This window comes from Dipodomys merriami, unplaced genomic scaffold (genome assembly GCF_024711535.1).
Source record: "Dipodomys merriami isolate MVZ:Mamm:240054 unplaced genomic scaffold, mDipMer1.0.p SCAF_437, whole genome shotgun sequence".
Classification (NCBI taxonomy): Eukaryota; Metazoa; Chordata; class Mammalia; order Rodentia; family Heteromyidae; genus Dipodomys; species Dipodomys merriami.
The window spans coordinates 833072-849435 of NW_027205999.1; the positions used below are offsets into that span (position 1 = coordinate 833072).

Consider the following 16364-nt stretch of genomic DNA (forward strand, 5'->3'; position numbering starts at 1 on the left):
TTTATATCAAAGGTCCCAGTGTCAGTGATAATATATCTGACTTTAGTTGGAAAATTATCTTTGAAAATGTGTTGTTACACTATTAACAAGCTAACAGAAATGAAAGGCAGAGAAAACATGGGCCATAGGTATTAAAAGTGTTGCAGTGAAAGATTTAAAGAGGGAAGCCAGGCTTTAGTGACTCATGCTTGCACTCCTAGCTTACTCAGTAGGCTGAGATGTGAAAACCACAGTTTGGAGTCAGACCAGGCAGACAAATGTCTGAGATTCCTATCTTCAGTCAACCTATAAAAAGCAGAAAGTGGAAATGTGGCTCAAGTGGTAGAGTGGCAGCCTTTAACAAAAGAGCCAAGTGAAAGCATGAAACCCAGAGTAGGTACACACACACACACACACACACACACACACACACACACACACACACACACACACACACACACACACACACATTAAGAGAGAGACAGCATCATCATCTTCATCCTGGAAACATTTGTAGGTATGTAAACAACAAATGTTTTGCCCAGATGATGCCAACCTGCCAGCTGTTGGGCAATTCCAAGTGACACCATTTCCATATGAGCCTTGCTTATTATGAAAGCATGTCTTTGATAGTTTTAGTTTTTGCTTGCCTGTTTCACAGATACACAGAATTTATTTTTATACCCTAACAAGTTTGACAAAATATGTTGAGTGAAAAACTTGTTATATTTGAAACTAGATTTGAGGGCACTAGATAAAATGTTTCAAAGCCAGTGCTTGCTAGATCTGAAATGATTTTTGGGGTTTTTTGTTTTGTTTTGTTTTTGTTTTCTCTCCAGCCACCCTTCATATCAAGAAACCTAAATTTTCCTGGAAATGCTTTGCTCATGATACATAGTAGGACAACATGAAACTAAAAAGCAAGAAATCATCTCAACTACTTTTGACCTGGTTAAATCATTTAGAATCAACATGTCTCATCTTTGAAACTTTTAAACTCTTTATAGGTACAACCAATGGTACTATTTGGAAAACTAATGCTGTTTAATTTTAAATTTTTAAACATTTTTGAATAATTTGGGATGAAGGAACACCCCTAACATGAAGTGACTATAGACTGAAGAGCTACTAAAATCCATAAAAAGAAAAAGAGGAAAGGATCTGGTTGTTTTATCTGGAAATTAACATACGAAACTGCAAATGAGCCATACAGAAACACACATACACAGACACACAGACACACAGACACACACATATACACAGACACACAAAATTTGATGCTTTAAGGAAAAGAGCAGAAGCTTCACAGCATTCTTTTGACTTGAACATTTGTCTCTCTGAGCTGATTGATTTTAAGAAAACAAAAGCTGTCCAATTAATGAGTATCTGTAAGGGTCCAAGTATTCCAGGAATTGGGACAGATACCATTGAGACAACTCTGAGAGCATGTCTTGTACTAAACCCTGTCTTTTAGTTTTGTAACACACACACACACACACACACACACACACACACACACACACACACACACACACACACACACACACTGTTTTCTCGACCCAAGAAAGCATTTTCTTTTCTATTGAATTTTCCTTCTATGCCTTTGTGTTCCTTTTTACTTTCAGGCTATTCCTTAATTCTCTCTGCTTCAACAGAATCCACAAGCAAATTTTGAACTTCACATTCTGCTAAACAACTGTCTATTAAGGGATTGTATACTTTATACTTTCATTTCTAGGGGTAGATCTTTATACTTTTAAGACTGGTGGAAAAGAAAATATTTGAGGATGTCATGTTTGTCTTTCCACTAACAAGTTAAGAAACTTGAAGGGATATTTTTTCAAGCCACCTTAACTGTGGACTAAATTATCAGCCATTGGAATTTTGGGGAAATGATGACTGAGTACACCATTTGTTGCATTCCCTTTGTATAGTTCAGATTCTCTCCCCATTTCTAATGTGACTTCTGATAAGCCTCACTCTCCCTCTTCCTTATGACCCCACATCATGCCCTGCTGATCAGAAAGGTAAAGGCTCCTTCTTTGGTGAAAAACTTCAAGCCACAAACAGGACCCCAACGCTTAGCTTCATCATACAACCACTGCTAACAAACAAACAAATTCCCTTTCTTACAACTTTTAACATTTTAAGAACTGCTTGAAAGTCATTTGATTTTCCCCATAAAGGAAAACATCTCTTCATACTCTCTTAGTGAATGGAGAGCACTGTGGGTTTTTTTTTTTTTTTTGGGTCGGTCATGGGGTTTGAATTCTGGGCCTGAGCGCTGTCCCTGTGCTCCGCAGCTCAAGGCAAGCCCTCTACTGCTTGAGCCACAGAGCCACTTCCGGTTTTCTAGCAGTTTATAGGTGGTAAGAGTCGAACAGACTTTCCTGTCTTGGGTGGCTTTGAACAGTGATCCTCAGATCTCACCCTCTTCAGTAGCTAGGATTACAGGGGAGAGCCACCAGTGCCCGGGTAACAGGGGGCTTTTTGTTTGTTTAATTGGTGTTGTTTGGTCATTCTGAGGATCAAACTCAGGGCCTCGTCCTACATGCTAGAGAGTGCTCTGTCACTGGACTATATTCACGGTGGCAAGCATTCTCAGTCCTAGGTAGCCAATCAAACTTTGTATGAATGTCCGTTCCTTTGTTTTATACTGTCCACCACACTATGACAGCTGTGGTAAACTGAGTGATGTCCCATTTATTTTCACAGTGGTAATTTGTAAGTTCCTGGAAAACTTTCCCATTCTCCTATTTTTTCCTTCTATTTTAATCTGCTGCCATATTTTCCCAAATTTGATTTTTTGCTTAGATAAATTTAACCATATTTGTGAGTACTTTAAATCCATCACAACTCCTCTTGTAACCTTCCTATCTCTGCAAGTATAGTTGGGAGGGAAACATGGGAGGGTAACACTGCTAAAAAAAAAAAAGTGTTCATTATTTTATGAAACTGTAGCCTCTCTGTATATCATCTTTACAATTAAAAAAAAGAAGAGTTTACCCACTTCTCTACAGATCCCAGACCTATAGATGTTTTTGATATTTTCTTTTCTTATATCTTATTTTGTTCATTTATGTTCTGATACTATGGTTTAAACCCAGCACCATGGCTTTTGCTTGACTTTCTTGCTCAAGCCTGTTTTTATTATTTTGCTAGTTAATTGGAGTTTCATAAATATGTATTCCTTGTCTGGTTTTGAATGGCAATCCTGGATCTCAAGCTTCTGGGTAGCTAAGACTATAGGCTTGATCCATCAGTACTAATCTTATACCTCTTATACTTTCTTCTTATACCTCTTCTTTTTTTTTTTAATTTTTTTTATTGTAGAGATACTATACAGAGGGTTACAGTTACATGAGTGAGGTAATGAGTACACTTCCACTTCCTCTTGAACATTGTTACCCCCTCCATTGTTTTCCCCCTACCATCCCCTCCCTCCCTCCCTTCCCCAAGGTTCTTTTTTTTTTTTTTTTTTTGATCGTGATTAAGTGATTACTTAATTTCTGGAAATTCACAGTATTGTGGAATAATGATGCTCATTTAAAGTCACAAGTTCATTCTAACTTTCCTGGAGCAAATTGTCTATCACAGTCTGTAATATATAACGGTGCTCATATGTTATATACCATATATGTGATCAGCAGCATGGGGATATTTAGTAGTGGTTCAACCAGATGAGTGGGAGTTCTTTGTTTCTTAAGTCCTGTTAGTTTTGTCATATCACCTAACATTTTGGATTCATCATCCACTTATCAGGGAGACCATGTACTGTTTGTCTCTTCGTTCTTGGCTTACCTCGCTCAACATGATTCCTTCTAGCTCCATCCATTTCCCTGCAAATGCCATTATTTTGTCATTTCTAATGGCTGCATAATATTCCATTGTGTATAGATACCACAATTTTTGGATCCATTCATCTGTGGTGGGGCATCTAGGTTGTTTCCATATCCTAGCTATTGCGAACAGTGCTGCAATAAACATGGAGGTGCACGTGTCCTTGTATATTGGTTCCTGTTGTTCAGGGTAGATGCCTAGAAGTGGTATGACTGGGTCGTAAGGGAGGTCAATCTTTAGCTTTCTAAGGACCCTCCAGACTGCTTTCCAAAGTGGTTGTATGAGTGTACATTCCCACCAGCAGTGTAATAGCGTTCCTCGTTCTCCACATCCCCTCCAGCATTTGTCGTTGGCTGATTTGTGGATGTGGGACATTCTGACTGGGGTAAGGTGGTATCTCAGGGTTGTCTTTATTTGCATTTCCTTCACCACCAGGGATGATGAACATTTCCTCATGTGTTTCTTTGCCATTTTTATTTCTTCATTTGAGAAGTCCCTCTTTAGTTCCCTTGCCCATTTAGTAATTGGTTTGTTGGGTTTGGGAGGGATTAGTTTCTTGAGTTCCCTGTATATACAGGATGTTAACCCCTTGTCTGATATATTGCTGGTAAATATTTTTTCCCAATTAGTTGGTTGTCTTTCTAGCTTGGTTGCGATAGCTTTATCTGTGCAGAAGCTTTTTATTTTAAGGTAGTCCCATTTGTCGAGTCTCTCTCCAATTTGTTGTGACCCTGGGACTCTGTTCAGGAAGTTCCTTCCTGTGCCTATTAGTTCAAGTGTCTCTCCTACTCTGTCCTGCAGTAGTTTCAGAGATTCAGGTTTAATGTTAAGGTCTTTAATCCATTTTGAGTTGATGTTGGTGCATGGTGATAGGCTGGGGTCCACTTTTAGTTTTCTGCATGTGGCTGCCCAGTTTTCCCAGCACCAGCGGTTGAAGAGGCTGTGTTTCTTCCATTGTATGTCTTTGGCTCCTTTGTCGAATATCAGCTGGCTGTAGGCCTGTGGATTTATTTCTGGATCTTCTATTCTGTTGCATTGGTCTTCGGGTCTGTTTTTGTGCCAGTACCATGCTGTCTTTGTTATTATAGCTCTGTAGTAGAGTTTGAAGTTCGGCATGGATAGCCCTCCCATATTGTCTTTATCCCCTAGAATTGTTTTGGCTATTCTAGGTCTTTTGTTGTTCCATATGAATTTTTGGACTGTTTTCTGTATTTCAGAGATGTACGTCATTGGGATTTTAATAGGAATTGCGTTGAATTTGTATATTAGTTTTGGAAGTATTACCATCTTTACTATATTAAGTCGGCCTATCCAGGAGCATGGGAGGTCTTTCCATTTCCTAGTGTCTTCTGCAATTTCTTTCTTTAACTTTTTATAGTTCTCATTAAATAGTTCTTTTACATCTTTGGTTAGGTTAATTCCTAAATATTTTATTTTTCGGGAGGTTATTGTGAATGGGGTTGCTCCCTTTATTTCCCTCTCTTCCTGTACATTATCAGTGTATAGGAAGGCGACTGATTTTTGTGGGTTTATTTTGTATCCTGCTATTTTGCCAAAGTGATTTATGATTTCTAAGAGTTTGGGGATGGAGTTTTTGGGATCTTGGAGGTATAGTATCATGTCGTCTGCAAAAAGGGATAGTTTAACTTCTTCTTTTCCTATGTGGATCCCTTTAATGTCTTTTTCTTGCCTTATTGCCCTGGCTAAGGGTTCTAGGACTATATTGAAGAGGAGTGGAGACAGTGGGCATCCTTGCCTTGTTCCTGATTTTAGGAGAATTGGTTGTAGCTTTTCCCCATTAAGTATAATATTGGCTATTGGTCTGTCATAAATGGCTTTTATTGTTTTTAGAAATGTTCCTTCTATTCCTATTTTCTCCAGAGCTTTTAGCATGAATGAATGTTGAATTTTGTCAAAGGCCTTTTCTGCATCTGTAGCGATAATCATGTGATTCTTGACCTTGGCTCTGTTGATATGTTGGATTATATTTATTGACTTACGTATGTTAAATCATCCCTGTGTCTCTGGGATGAAGCCTACCTGGTCATAGTGAATTATTTTTTTTATGTGTTTCTGGATTCTGTTAGCTAGAATCTTGTTAAGGATCTTTGCATCTGTGTTCATCAAGGAGATTGGCCTGTAATTCTCCTTTTTGGTTGGGTCTTTGCCTGGTTTGGGGATGAGTGTGATATTGGCTTCGTAGAATGAGTTTGGGATAGCTCCTTCCTTCTCTGTTTCTCTGAAGAGCTTGAGGAGTATGGGTATTAGTTCTTGTTTGAAGGTCTTATAGAATTCTGCTGTGAATCCATCTGGTCCTGGGCTTTTTTTTGTTGGAAGACTTTTGATAGCTTCCTGTATCTCATTATAGGATATTGGCTTATTTAATTGGTTAACTTCTTCTTTGCTCAGTTTGGGCAACTTGTATTTCTCTAAAAATGCATCCATTTCTGCCCGATTTTCTTCCTTTAGAGAGTATAGCTTTTGAAAGTAGTCTGTTAGAATTGTTTGGATATCTTGGGTACGTGTGGTGATGTTTCCCGTGGCATCCCTAATCCTATTAATATGGGTTTCCTCTCTTCTTTTTTTAATTAATCTAGCCAATGGGCCATCAATTTTGTTTATTTTTTCAAAGAACCAGCTTTTTGTTTGGTTTATTTTGGTTATGGTTTTCTGATTTTCTAATTGGTTAATCTCTGCTTTTAATTTGGTTATCTGGCTTCTTCTAGTAGCTTTAGGTCCCATTTTTTCCTGTTTTTCTAGCTGTTTTAATTGCAACATGAGATTATTTACTTGGTCTGTCTCCATTCTCTTGATGTGGGCACTGAGGGCAATAAATTTGCCCCTCAGGACTGCTTTTGCTGTGTCCCACAAGTTTCTTTGTGAGGTGTTTTCATTTTCATTGAGTTGTAGGAAATGCTTTATTTCTTCTCTGATCTCTTCTGTTATCCAGGCATTGTTAAGGAGTGTGCTGTTCAATTTCCATGTATTGGAGAAATTTCTGCGGTATGCTTTGTTATTGAGAGCTAGCTTGATTCCACTGTGGTCAGATAGGATACAGGGGATTATGTCGATCCCTTTGTATTTGCTTAAGTTCCTTGCATGAACTATGATATGGTCTATTTTGGAGAAAGTTCCGTGAGCTGCTGAGAAGAATGTGTACTGTGTTGTTTTAGGGTGAAATACTCGGTAGATGTCAGTTAATTCCGCTTGCAGTATGGCCTCTCTTAATTCGGTAGCTTCTTTGCCAATCCTCTGGTTGGTAGACCTGTCCTTTGGTGAGAGTGGTGTGTTAAAGTCTCCTAGTATTATCGTATTGGGATCTATTTTATTCTGTAAGTTTGAGAGCATTTGTTTGACATATCTGGGTGCACCCATATTTGGGGCATATAAGTTGATGATGGTTATATCCTCCTCTTGGATTGTTCCCTTTATTAATATGTAGTGTCCGTCCTTGTCTTTCTGTACTGATTTTAATGAAAAGTTTATTTTGTCAGATATCAGGATAGCTACACCTGCTTTCTTACTGGGGGCGTTTGATTGGTAGATCCTTTTCCACCCCTTCACTCTGAGTTTGTTTGTATGTTTGGCTGAGAGGTGGGTCTCCTGAAGGCAACAGATGGATGGGTCTTGTTTTCTTATCCAGTCCTCAGTTTGTTTTCTTTTAATTGGCGAATTCAGCCCATTTATATTAAGAGAAAGTATAGAGAGATGCATTGTTGTCCCTGCCATTCCGTTTTCCTAAGTTTTTCTTTTTTCCTTTCCTCCTGTGCTTGCTCAGTTAGACTTTGAGTAACGCCTGTTTGGGGCAGGCCCCAGTTCCTGGCTGCTTTTTCAGGTTGTGTCCCCCCTCTTAGAATTCTTTGTAATGCTGGCTTAATGTTTATGTATTCATTTAGTTTTTCTTTGCTATTAAAAGTTTTCAGTTCTCCATCAAATGTGAATGCTAGCTTTGCCGGGTAGATCAGTCTGGGTTGGCAGTTATTGGCTCTCAGGGCTCGTATGGTGCTTTCCCAGGCTTTTCTTGCATTCATTGTTTGTGTGGAGAGATCTGCAGTAATTCTTATTTTTTTCCCATTGTAGTATAGCTCCTTCTTCATTTTTGCTGCATGCAGGATTGTTTCCTTATTCAGATCTATCATTTTTACTATAATGTGTCTAGAAGTGTTTCTCCTGGGGTCTTGCTTGTTGGGTGTTCGATAAGCTTTTGTGATGTAGTTAAGATGGTCGTTTTTGAGGTGGGGAAAATTTTCATTGATTATATTGTTAAATAGGTGTTGCATTCCCTTGCTCTGGAATTCCTCACCTTCGTCCACTCCAATTATGCGAAGGTTAAATTTTTTAGCATTATCTGCTTGCTCTTGAATATCCCTTTGGTTTAATTTGAGTAATTTTTCCATATCTGTCACTTTTTGGTCCAGTTGGTGTATTCTGTCTTCTGTATCTGACACTCGACCTTCCATTTCATTCACTCTGTTGACAGTGGCTTCTATTGTGGTTTGCATGGAGGAAATGGATCCCTTTATGGATTCAATGTTGGTTCTCAGAGTACTGATCTCACCTCTCAATGAGGTATGCATTACCTCTAATTTGGCGTTTATCTCACTTCTTACTGAGGTTTGTGCAGCTTCTATTTTTGCATGCATCTCTTGTTTGATACCCTGTATCTCTTTGGATAGTTCATCCTTGTGCTCTTTCAATTTCTGATCAATTTCTCACTTTATTTCTTGAGTCATTGCCTCCAGCAACCCTTGGAAGTAGCCTTTGTCTTCCATTCCTGCTTTGCTCCCCCTGGGGCTCTCCCCTGTGTGGCTGCTGGCTTTTGAGGTGAGCTTGCTGTCCTGGGTGGTAGTAAACCTTGTGATTTTTCTCTGTGATTTTCACATGGAGGTTCAGGAGACTGCTCTTCAATTTTGTTTTGGTGTGTCTGTCTTTGCTTGGTTGCTGATTCTGTATTGGTAGAGAGAGTCTGTGCCTGATCTGGGTTCTGTTGGGAGCCTATTTCCAGCTGCTATTCTGACTTACTTAGGATTCTCAGCTCTCTGCTGTAGATTGCTGGCAGTTCCCGCCTTTGGAAGGGTTGAGCAGCCTAGACTGCTTGTGTTTGCTCCTACGGGTGCTCTTGTGAAGAACAGATGCTCTGGATGCACTCTCCCAAATGCTGGAGTCTGCTATGGGCTCCTGATGTGTTTTTGTTTATTTGTTTTGGGCTGGTTGTGGGCTTGAACTCTAGGTTTGGGTGCTGTCCCTCAGCTTTTCAGCTCAAGGCTGGCACCCTACCGTTTGAGCCACAGCACCACTTCTGACCCTTTTTGCTTTTGTGATGCTGAGGAATCAGATGCAGGGCCTCATACATCCAAGACTATCACTCTATTGCTGAGCCGCCTTAACAGTCTGAGCTCCTGCTTACTATCAGGTGCTGGCAGCCTGTGTTGCCCAATTCCCAGTCTAGGGTATATGGGTGGAGTTTTGGTGGGGTTTGGGCTTCTCTTGTCCTGGGCCTCCAGGTCTTTTGTTGTCACAGGCGTGCTTCCCGGGGGAGTGTTGTTTCCTGGTTTTCTCCCCTCTGTTGAGGCGTATGCTCAGCTTTTTACTTCAATTGGGAGGAGTTGGTTGTGTTGTTCAGGCGCCGGATCCCCGGGCCTGGTTCCGGCCCCAGCCTGGAGCGCGCTTGTTAGGCCTGTGCTGATGTGTATACCACCTAGGTTATGCAGCCTGGAGCGCACTCATTAGGCCTGTGCTGATGTGTATACCACCTAGGTTATACAGCCTGGGGGACACAGTTCAAATTTCTTCTACTGTTGGTAGTCTTGACCCAGGGGCAATGTTCCTGGCTTGGGCATTTAAGCTCCCTTCCAGGGGTGCTCTTGCTCTAGCCTGGCCAGCTGAGTGTGCTCCATGGGCTGGTGGAGCTCTCAAACAGTTCCCAGTTTTAGTGGGTCCTGTGGTCCGGGTGCTGGGGTAGGGAGTCTAGGTCAGGGTCTGGGGATTCCCTCCAGCTCTGGTCTCCCTTGAGGGATACACTTCCCCTGTGGGGTACTCACCCTGGAGCTGGTTGTTTCTGTGTGGTGTAGGTCGTCAGTTGTTGTTGCAATCCGCGCTGGGTTGGGCGGTGGTGGCTCTGTGTGATTCTTTTCTGTCTCTGCCTCTGTCGAAGCTGTTGGGTCAAGAGTGTCCACGCTCAGGCAGCTTCTTCTCGGTACCTCTGGGGCCCAAGTGACCCCGCCGGGTTGTTGCCATCGTGATCGGGTGGGCGGGTGGTCTGCAGACAGGACCCTTTGTCGCGCCGAGCGGCTTTGGCGGGATGGAACCTCTCTGCTCGGGTGGAGAGTGCTGGATCATTGCGATCGCGATCAGGTGGGCCGGGTGGTCTGCCGCAGGTCCTTTTGTCACTCTGCTGATGCCGAGCGGCTTTGGCGGGATGGAGCCTCTCTGCTCGGGTGGAGAGTGAGGGGTGGGGGTGGGATCCTCGTGGAGACTCCCGGCTGGTAGGTTTCTCTGTTCCTGGCGATCTGCTGTTCTGCAAACCAGTACCTGATGTTCTGAAAGTGGCCCCCTGTGTCTCTGCTGTTTCTCTGGGGCTCCCCCAGCCCCCGCCGGGCCGGCTGGCCTGCGGCTTGGCGCACTGCCGCGTGGCCAGTAAAGGTTGGGGGAGGGGTCTTCGCTTTTCTCTGTTTTGAAATTCTTTTCCTCTCTTTCTTTTTTTGTTATTCTCCGCCTCTGGTTTTTCTCTGAGTGTTCGTCTTTTTGTTGTTGTCGGTCTCTTGGGGAGATTAAGCGTTGGAACTCGAACTCTCTTTTTGGTTGGAGAGAGCTGTGGCGTTTCCCTACTGCCCCGTCGCCATCTTGGTCCCCCCTCCCCTTATACCTCTTCTTATACCTCCATTTATTTTAATTTCCATTTATTTTTACATATGTTGCTAATTATATATGAAGAAAAATATTTTTGTCTAGAGAATGCCTGTTTTAATGACAGCATGTATATCTATAATGTAATTCAAACAAAAACTTACAAATATATAATATATCTGATTATAAAAAGTATATGATATGTAACATGTACTTATGTTTTTCCTTTACACATATGATTATAAACAAACACTGGTGGACAATATATATATATATAATTACAAGTATATTTGACTAAAAAATGTACCACTGTTTTTAAACAATAAACTGTATCATAGATAGTATTAGTATAACAAAATGACTTTTATCAGATTGAAGCCAATTCTTATTACATATCTGCTAGGTTTCCAGAAAAGTGAGATTCATGGAAGTGATCCAGTGAGCAACACTGCAGTTTACTGCACAATTACAGTGCATATTAATTCACACTCCAACTATGAGACAGATACATTTTTTCCTTCAGAGTTACTTTTCATTATTTTCAAGAAAACTATTTCTATACTGCCATCAATTCTAAGGTCATCTTTTTCCATTTTTAATACAAAAGTGAACCCAAAAAGTTTGGATATGTTCATGAAAGCAAACAACTTGAGAAAAGGTATTAAATTTTTCATAGAGATTATTTTTAACTTTTTTTTCAAGACATATAACTTTATACTATACAAAGTATATTTATTATTTTTAGCATTTTAGAATGTCAATGAAATGCAGGTTTTGAAAATAAGTCTTCCATCACAACACCATTAGATTTATTTTTTTTTAATGAAATGGAAAGGAGACATTCTTAATTTTTTATGTTGTTCCCATGCAGATGTTTTAAATTGAGAAGCTATCCTTCCTAGGAGAATTTTATGATATAATTTTTAAGTCCTACTCCACCAGGTGTTAATAAAAACTCTCACCTGAATCTTTAGCAGAAGGAAAAGACTCTTGTAGGCAAGCAATGCACAAAGAAAGTAAGAGAAATGTCAGTGTTCCCCATCCCCGGGGAATGGCACGTGGGCTGCAATTGATCCCTGTAGAATGTGATTGCTCACCATAGTTTAAAAGTTCAAGTGCATTCTCCACACACCATCTAAACAAGCAGGATGTACCAAAGGAGAAAAGGTGTGGCTACATCTCCTTTGTTCATTTACCCCCTAAAACAGAGACATACTACTCATACATCTCCTCTAATCCAAATCCAGAGTAATAGTCTAGATTACCTTAGCAATTTTTTGAGAGAGAAATATACTTTTGTGAATGTTATTCCTTCATATTTTATGACTCCTCTTTTCAAGACACAATGAACAAAAAGGAAAGAGTACCAAAGTGAGGGAGTTGGGCACCAATGGCTTACACCTGCAAATCACGGTTTAAAGGCAGCTGGGGCAGGAAAGTCTATGAGACTCATATTTTAACTAAGCTACCCAAAGAGTCAGAAATGTAGCAGTGAGTCAAGTGGTAGAGCAAAAGAAGCTTATAGACAGTGCCTACATCCTGAGTTAAGTCCCAGGATTTTCATAAATAAATAAATAAAACTAAATGAAAAAGAAATGGAAGGAAGAAAGTTTACTCAAAAACAAGAGAAGGTAGTTCTAAGATATCTTTCCTGATTGAATAATAAACTTATTCATTTTTACTTGTGTTTTTCCATCAAGTCTTGGATTTGTAACTAAAAAGCATGAGAGGGGCCTAAGGAAGTCATGAATATAAGAAAAGACTCAGGGATTAATGGTAGTCATGTCTGGCTGAGAGTAAAATAATAAAGTCAATCATCTTTCCATTCTTGCCACGGTGATGTGTGAGACACTGTGACAAGTACTCACACATGCAGAACAGAATCTGGCCTGCGTCCTCAACTCCCGGAAATTAACAGCTCCGACTGCCAGGTCCAGTGGACCCACTGCACATGATCAGCAGATCCCTGCCACTGTGACGTGAAGGTAGCAGTGGGCATTTTGTCCCCAGCCATTCACTTTGCTTTAGAATCACAACCTGCTGGCTTAGTTTCAAAGAAAGGGAACACGGTTGCCATGCTGCATTCAGAGTCCTTCCCCCCAAACAGAGAAATGATGCATTTTGGTCTCCATACACATTCACCTTTCCCCACATACTCCCTTAAAAAGAAAGAAAATAAGCAAGTTGGTCTTCTTCCTCAAAGGAAAACACAAAACCAAATCAAAAAACAAAATATAGTTTACGAAAGAAAATTTTGCACCAGTTAGATCATTTGGTGACTTTCTAAGCCCTAAGTGATGGTAATCCCAACCTTACCAGAGCCTACAAGCCTCTGCTACCTACTTCGGAGCTCAGAGCTTCAACTTCCATCCTCCCACAGACACTCCAATGTCAATAGGATTTATTCTGTGTCTGACAAGCTCCTGCTCCAGGGCTTTGAGACATGCTATTCCTCTGCCCAGCAAACTTCAGCCTCTCCTCATGCCATAGTCAGTGCCACATGTATTTCACATCTGGATTCCACTGTTTCCCTCAGTCTCTACGACAGGTTAGGCTGCACCCCACTTTTGTTTTTCTTCATTTTTTTGTCTTTAAATAGTTTACAAAGTAGTTACCATTTAACATTCATTTTTGGATGCAATGTGTCTTAAAGTTATTCCTAGCATAATTTTCCCTTATCCCCTTAACAATTTGTATTTTAATCATGATAAATATATCTATCCAGTGTTCTCCTTTCCATTTACCTGCTTCCCTTCTACTCATCTTCCCATTCAAATTATTTCAACTTTCTAATATCCATTTTGTTAATTGTCTGTTACTTATTCAGAAGGTTTATTAACTCCTCATATACCATACTTTAGTTGCCATGATCACATGTATAGGCATATGTCCCATTTTGTGTTTATATAGGAGTTTATGTTTAGGGTCTCAGAACTATATGTGAAAGAAACCTTGTGCTCTTTGTTTTTCTGGGTCTGAATTACTTTGTTCAATATTATGATTTTCCCAAACCCATCTATTTTCCTACAAATTACATGAATACATCTTTCCTGATAAAAGAATAAATTTCCATTGTGTGTGTCAGTAAAACACACACACACACACACACACACACACACACACACACATCATGTGTCCTTGATCCACATTCATGCATTGTAGGCTATACAGGTGCTTTACTTGTTTTCTGCCAGGAAATCTTTCATATAAATATCCCCAAAAGTGGTATCACTGAGTCATACATTTCCTCAGTGGAACTGAATTGTCTCTATATGTGCTTGTTGACCATGTATTTAGCAGAAAGATGGTCTAAAACAAGATAAAATTATGTATGCATGCATTTTTCTGTATGCATGTAGACAAAAATCGACAAATATTAAGCATGAGATTAAATGGTGCTTCATTTCCTTCTCTTTGCATCTGTACTTTTTGAAACATTATAAAGTTATTCTGCAATGACAAAATAAAATCAATGAAGATAAGGGGAGATAACAATGAGTAAAATTGTGTCCACCAAATGTGGTGGACCAGCTCTGTTGGGACGACAGGGGACACCTAGTGGAGGAACTGGAATAGGTGGGGAGATGGCAAACAGACACCTCACACACAAGAGGAGTGGATGCTGAGTGCAATTTAATGCAGAGGATAACAAACTTTTCTAGCAAAAAGTCTCCAGAAGAAAGGGCAAAAGGTTACACAATCTTGCTGCAGGGCTTCATTCTTGGGTGGTCACCAGCTGGTTGCCTGATAGGCACTTGTTTCCGGCTTTACCTCTATTTTTAAGAAATACAATGGGTTTCGATGATTGTCACCAATTAACCACTACTTTTTTCTATAGAGGCCTTAACTGTCCCATTAAGATCTTTCCTGTTCCTTCTTTAGTAGTAAGCAACACGATGTTTGTCACCAATTAACCACTACTTTTTTCTATAGAGGCCTAACTGTCCCATTAAGATCTTTCCTGTTCCTTCTTTAGTAGTAAGCACCACGGAGGCCTAGATCTAGCAAGTCTCTTAGTAAATGACAGAGAGTAACAGGAAGTTCTTTCTCCTAAGTAGTTATCTCAGCAATTGCCATACATTCTTTCTGTTCTAGCCGCGCCTACAGCTTCTTGCAAATCTCTTACAAACAATTCCTTCTGCTGAAGTGACGTCGTGAAACCCCCAATACTTTTATATTTACTTATGACTTGTCTACTAGCCTCCATAAGAGGGGCTTTCAGGGTAGCACTTAACTCTGGTGAGTTAGTCATATTTTTAAGACACTCATCAGATGTTGGAGTCGTCAACACTCTTAAGAAAGAGCTTTGAGGGGCTGGGAAGGTGGCTCAGTGGTAGAGCACTTGCCTTGCATGCATGAGGCCCTGGGTTTGATTCCTCAGCACCACATAAGCAGAAAGAAAAAAAGCCGGAAGTGGCGCTGTGGCTCAAGTGCACTGAGGTACAGCGTCCAGGCCCAGAGTTCAAGACCCACAACCAGCAAAAAAAAAAAAAAAAAGAGCTTTGAACAAGGGAACGTTGAGCATAAGTAAGTACAATGAACAGCAGAAACAGTGAAAGATTAATAGGCACTCTTATACAGTGAAGAAAAGAAAAACAAGAACAGAAACACATCTTTCCCAGGGGTTTGCCAGCCTTTCCAGGAGGTAGGCCTCTTTGAAGCCCCATTCTCTGAGGTAGACTTCGGTGAAGTCCCATTCTCAGAGATAGGTCTCTGTGAGCCCCATTCTCTGAGATAGACTTCAGTGAAGTCCCATTCTCAGAGATAGGTCTCTGTGAAGCCCCATTCTCAGGTCTGAAAGCAGGTTTCCCATGCTAAGCAGACTCTACTGGAGTAGGCATGGCAACCAAACAAATGCTTTAAAGCCCTATACCCAGAGCATGAAAATTTAACCTTATTCAGATAGAATGCATCTTTGAAGATGTTATTAAGATGTAAGATACACAGATTAGGGTACCCCTAAATCCAGTTTCTGGTGCTCTTATAAAAAAGACACAAATACAGGGCCACATAGAGGAGGAGGAAGGCCTTGGGAAATCTGGGCAAACATAAAAGACATGAGGCAAACCAGGATGCCCCAAGGATTATACTCACAACCAAAATAAGCCAGGCAGAAGAAAGAAAATCCTCCCATAGAACCTTCAGAGGGAGTAAGATTCTCAGAAACATCTGAACTTGAGAATGCCAGAATACACTTCTGTTGTTTTACAACATTGTTGTTTCTTTCTTTGTTACAGTAGTCCTGGGGAAACCATTCAGAGCATTCAGCGGCCTATGAAAATCTTCTACTCATATCTTTCCTTCAATTGGAACATTCTGAACAAGGCAGTGCATTTTATATGTATAATTAACATTTTAAAATCAGGGCTGATGACTTAAGCCTCACATCTTTGTGATCTGTATGCAGGTTTGTGTTTAAATTTGTCTGTGTATCCTATACACCAATTTCATCTCTAAAGAAATGTGTTGGCAGGAGGGGGTCAGACAGGGTTGCTTGACACTCTATATGAGAGTGTCAGGGTCCTTTCCTAACTAAGCACAACCCTGGGTAGCACATATTTGTTAAAAACTAACAGTAGTTAATTTAATCAGTTTTACGTTTTCCTATCTTGAATAACATATACCGCCTTAAGGGGTAGAACTAGTACATTTTTTAAATACTTCCTTTAAGTGAATAGTCTATAGTCAGTTCACATTGA

The 16364-nt window shown here is 40.4% G+C and overlaps 1 protein-coding gene across 1 annotated transcript in view; it reads left to right on the forward strand.

Moving 5' to 3' along the window:
• The window catches only part of LOC138807852 (uncharacterized), an 89243-nt gene extending 73129 nt beyond the window's left edge, over nucleotides 1-16114 (forward strand). Inside the window, exon 4 of the mRNA XM_069993645.1 lies at nucleotides 15903-16114. Within this exon, the coding sequence (XP_069849746.1) occupies nucleotides 15903-15905 (3 nt within the window). The 3' untranslated portion in view covers nucleotides 15906-16114. The remainder of the gene's footprint in view (nucleotides 1-15902) is intronic.
• Nucleotides 16115-16364: the final 250 nt, after the last annotated feature.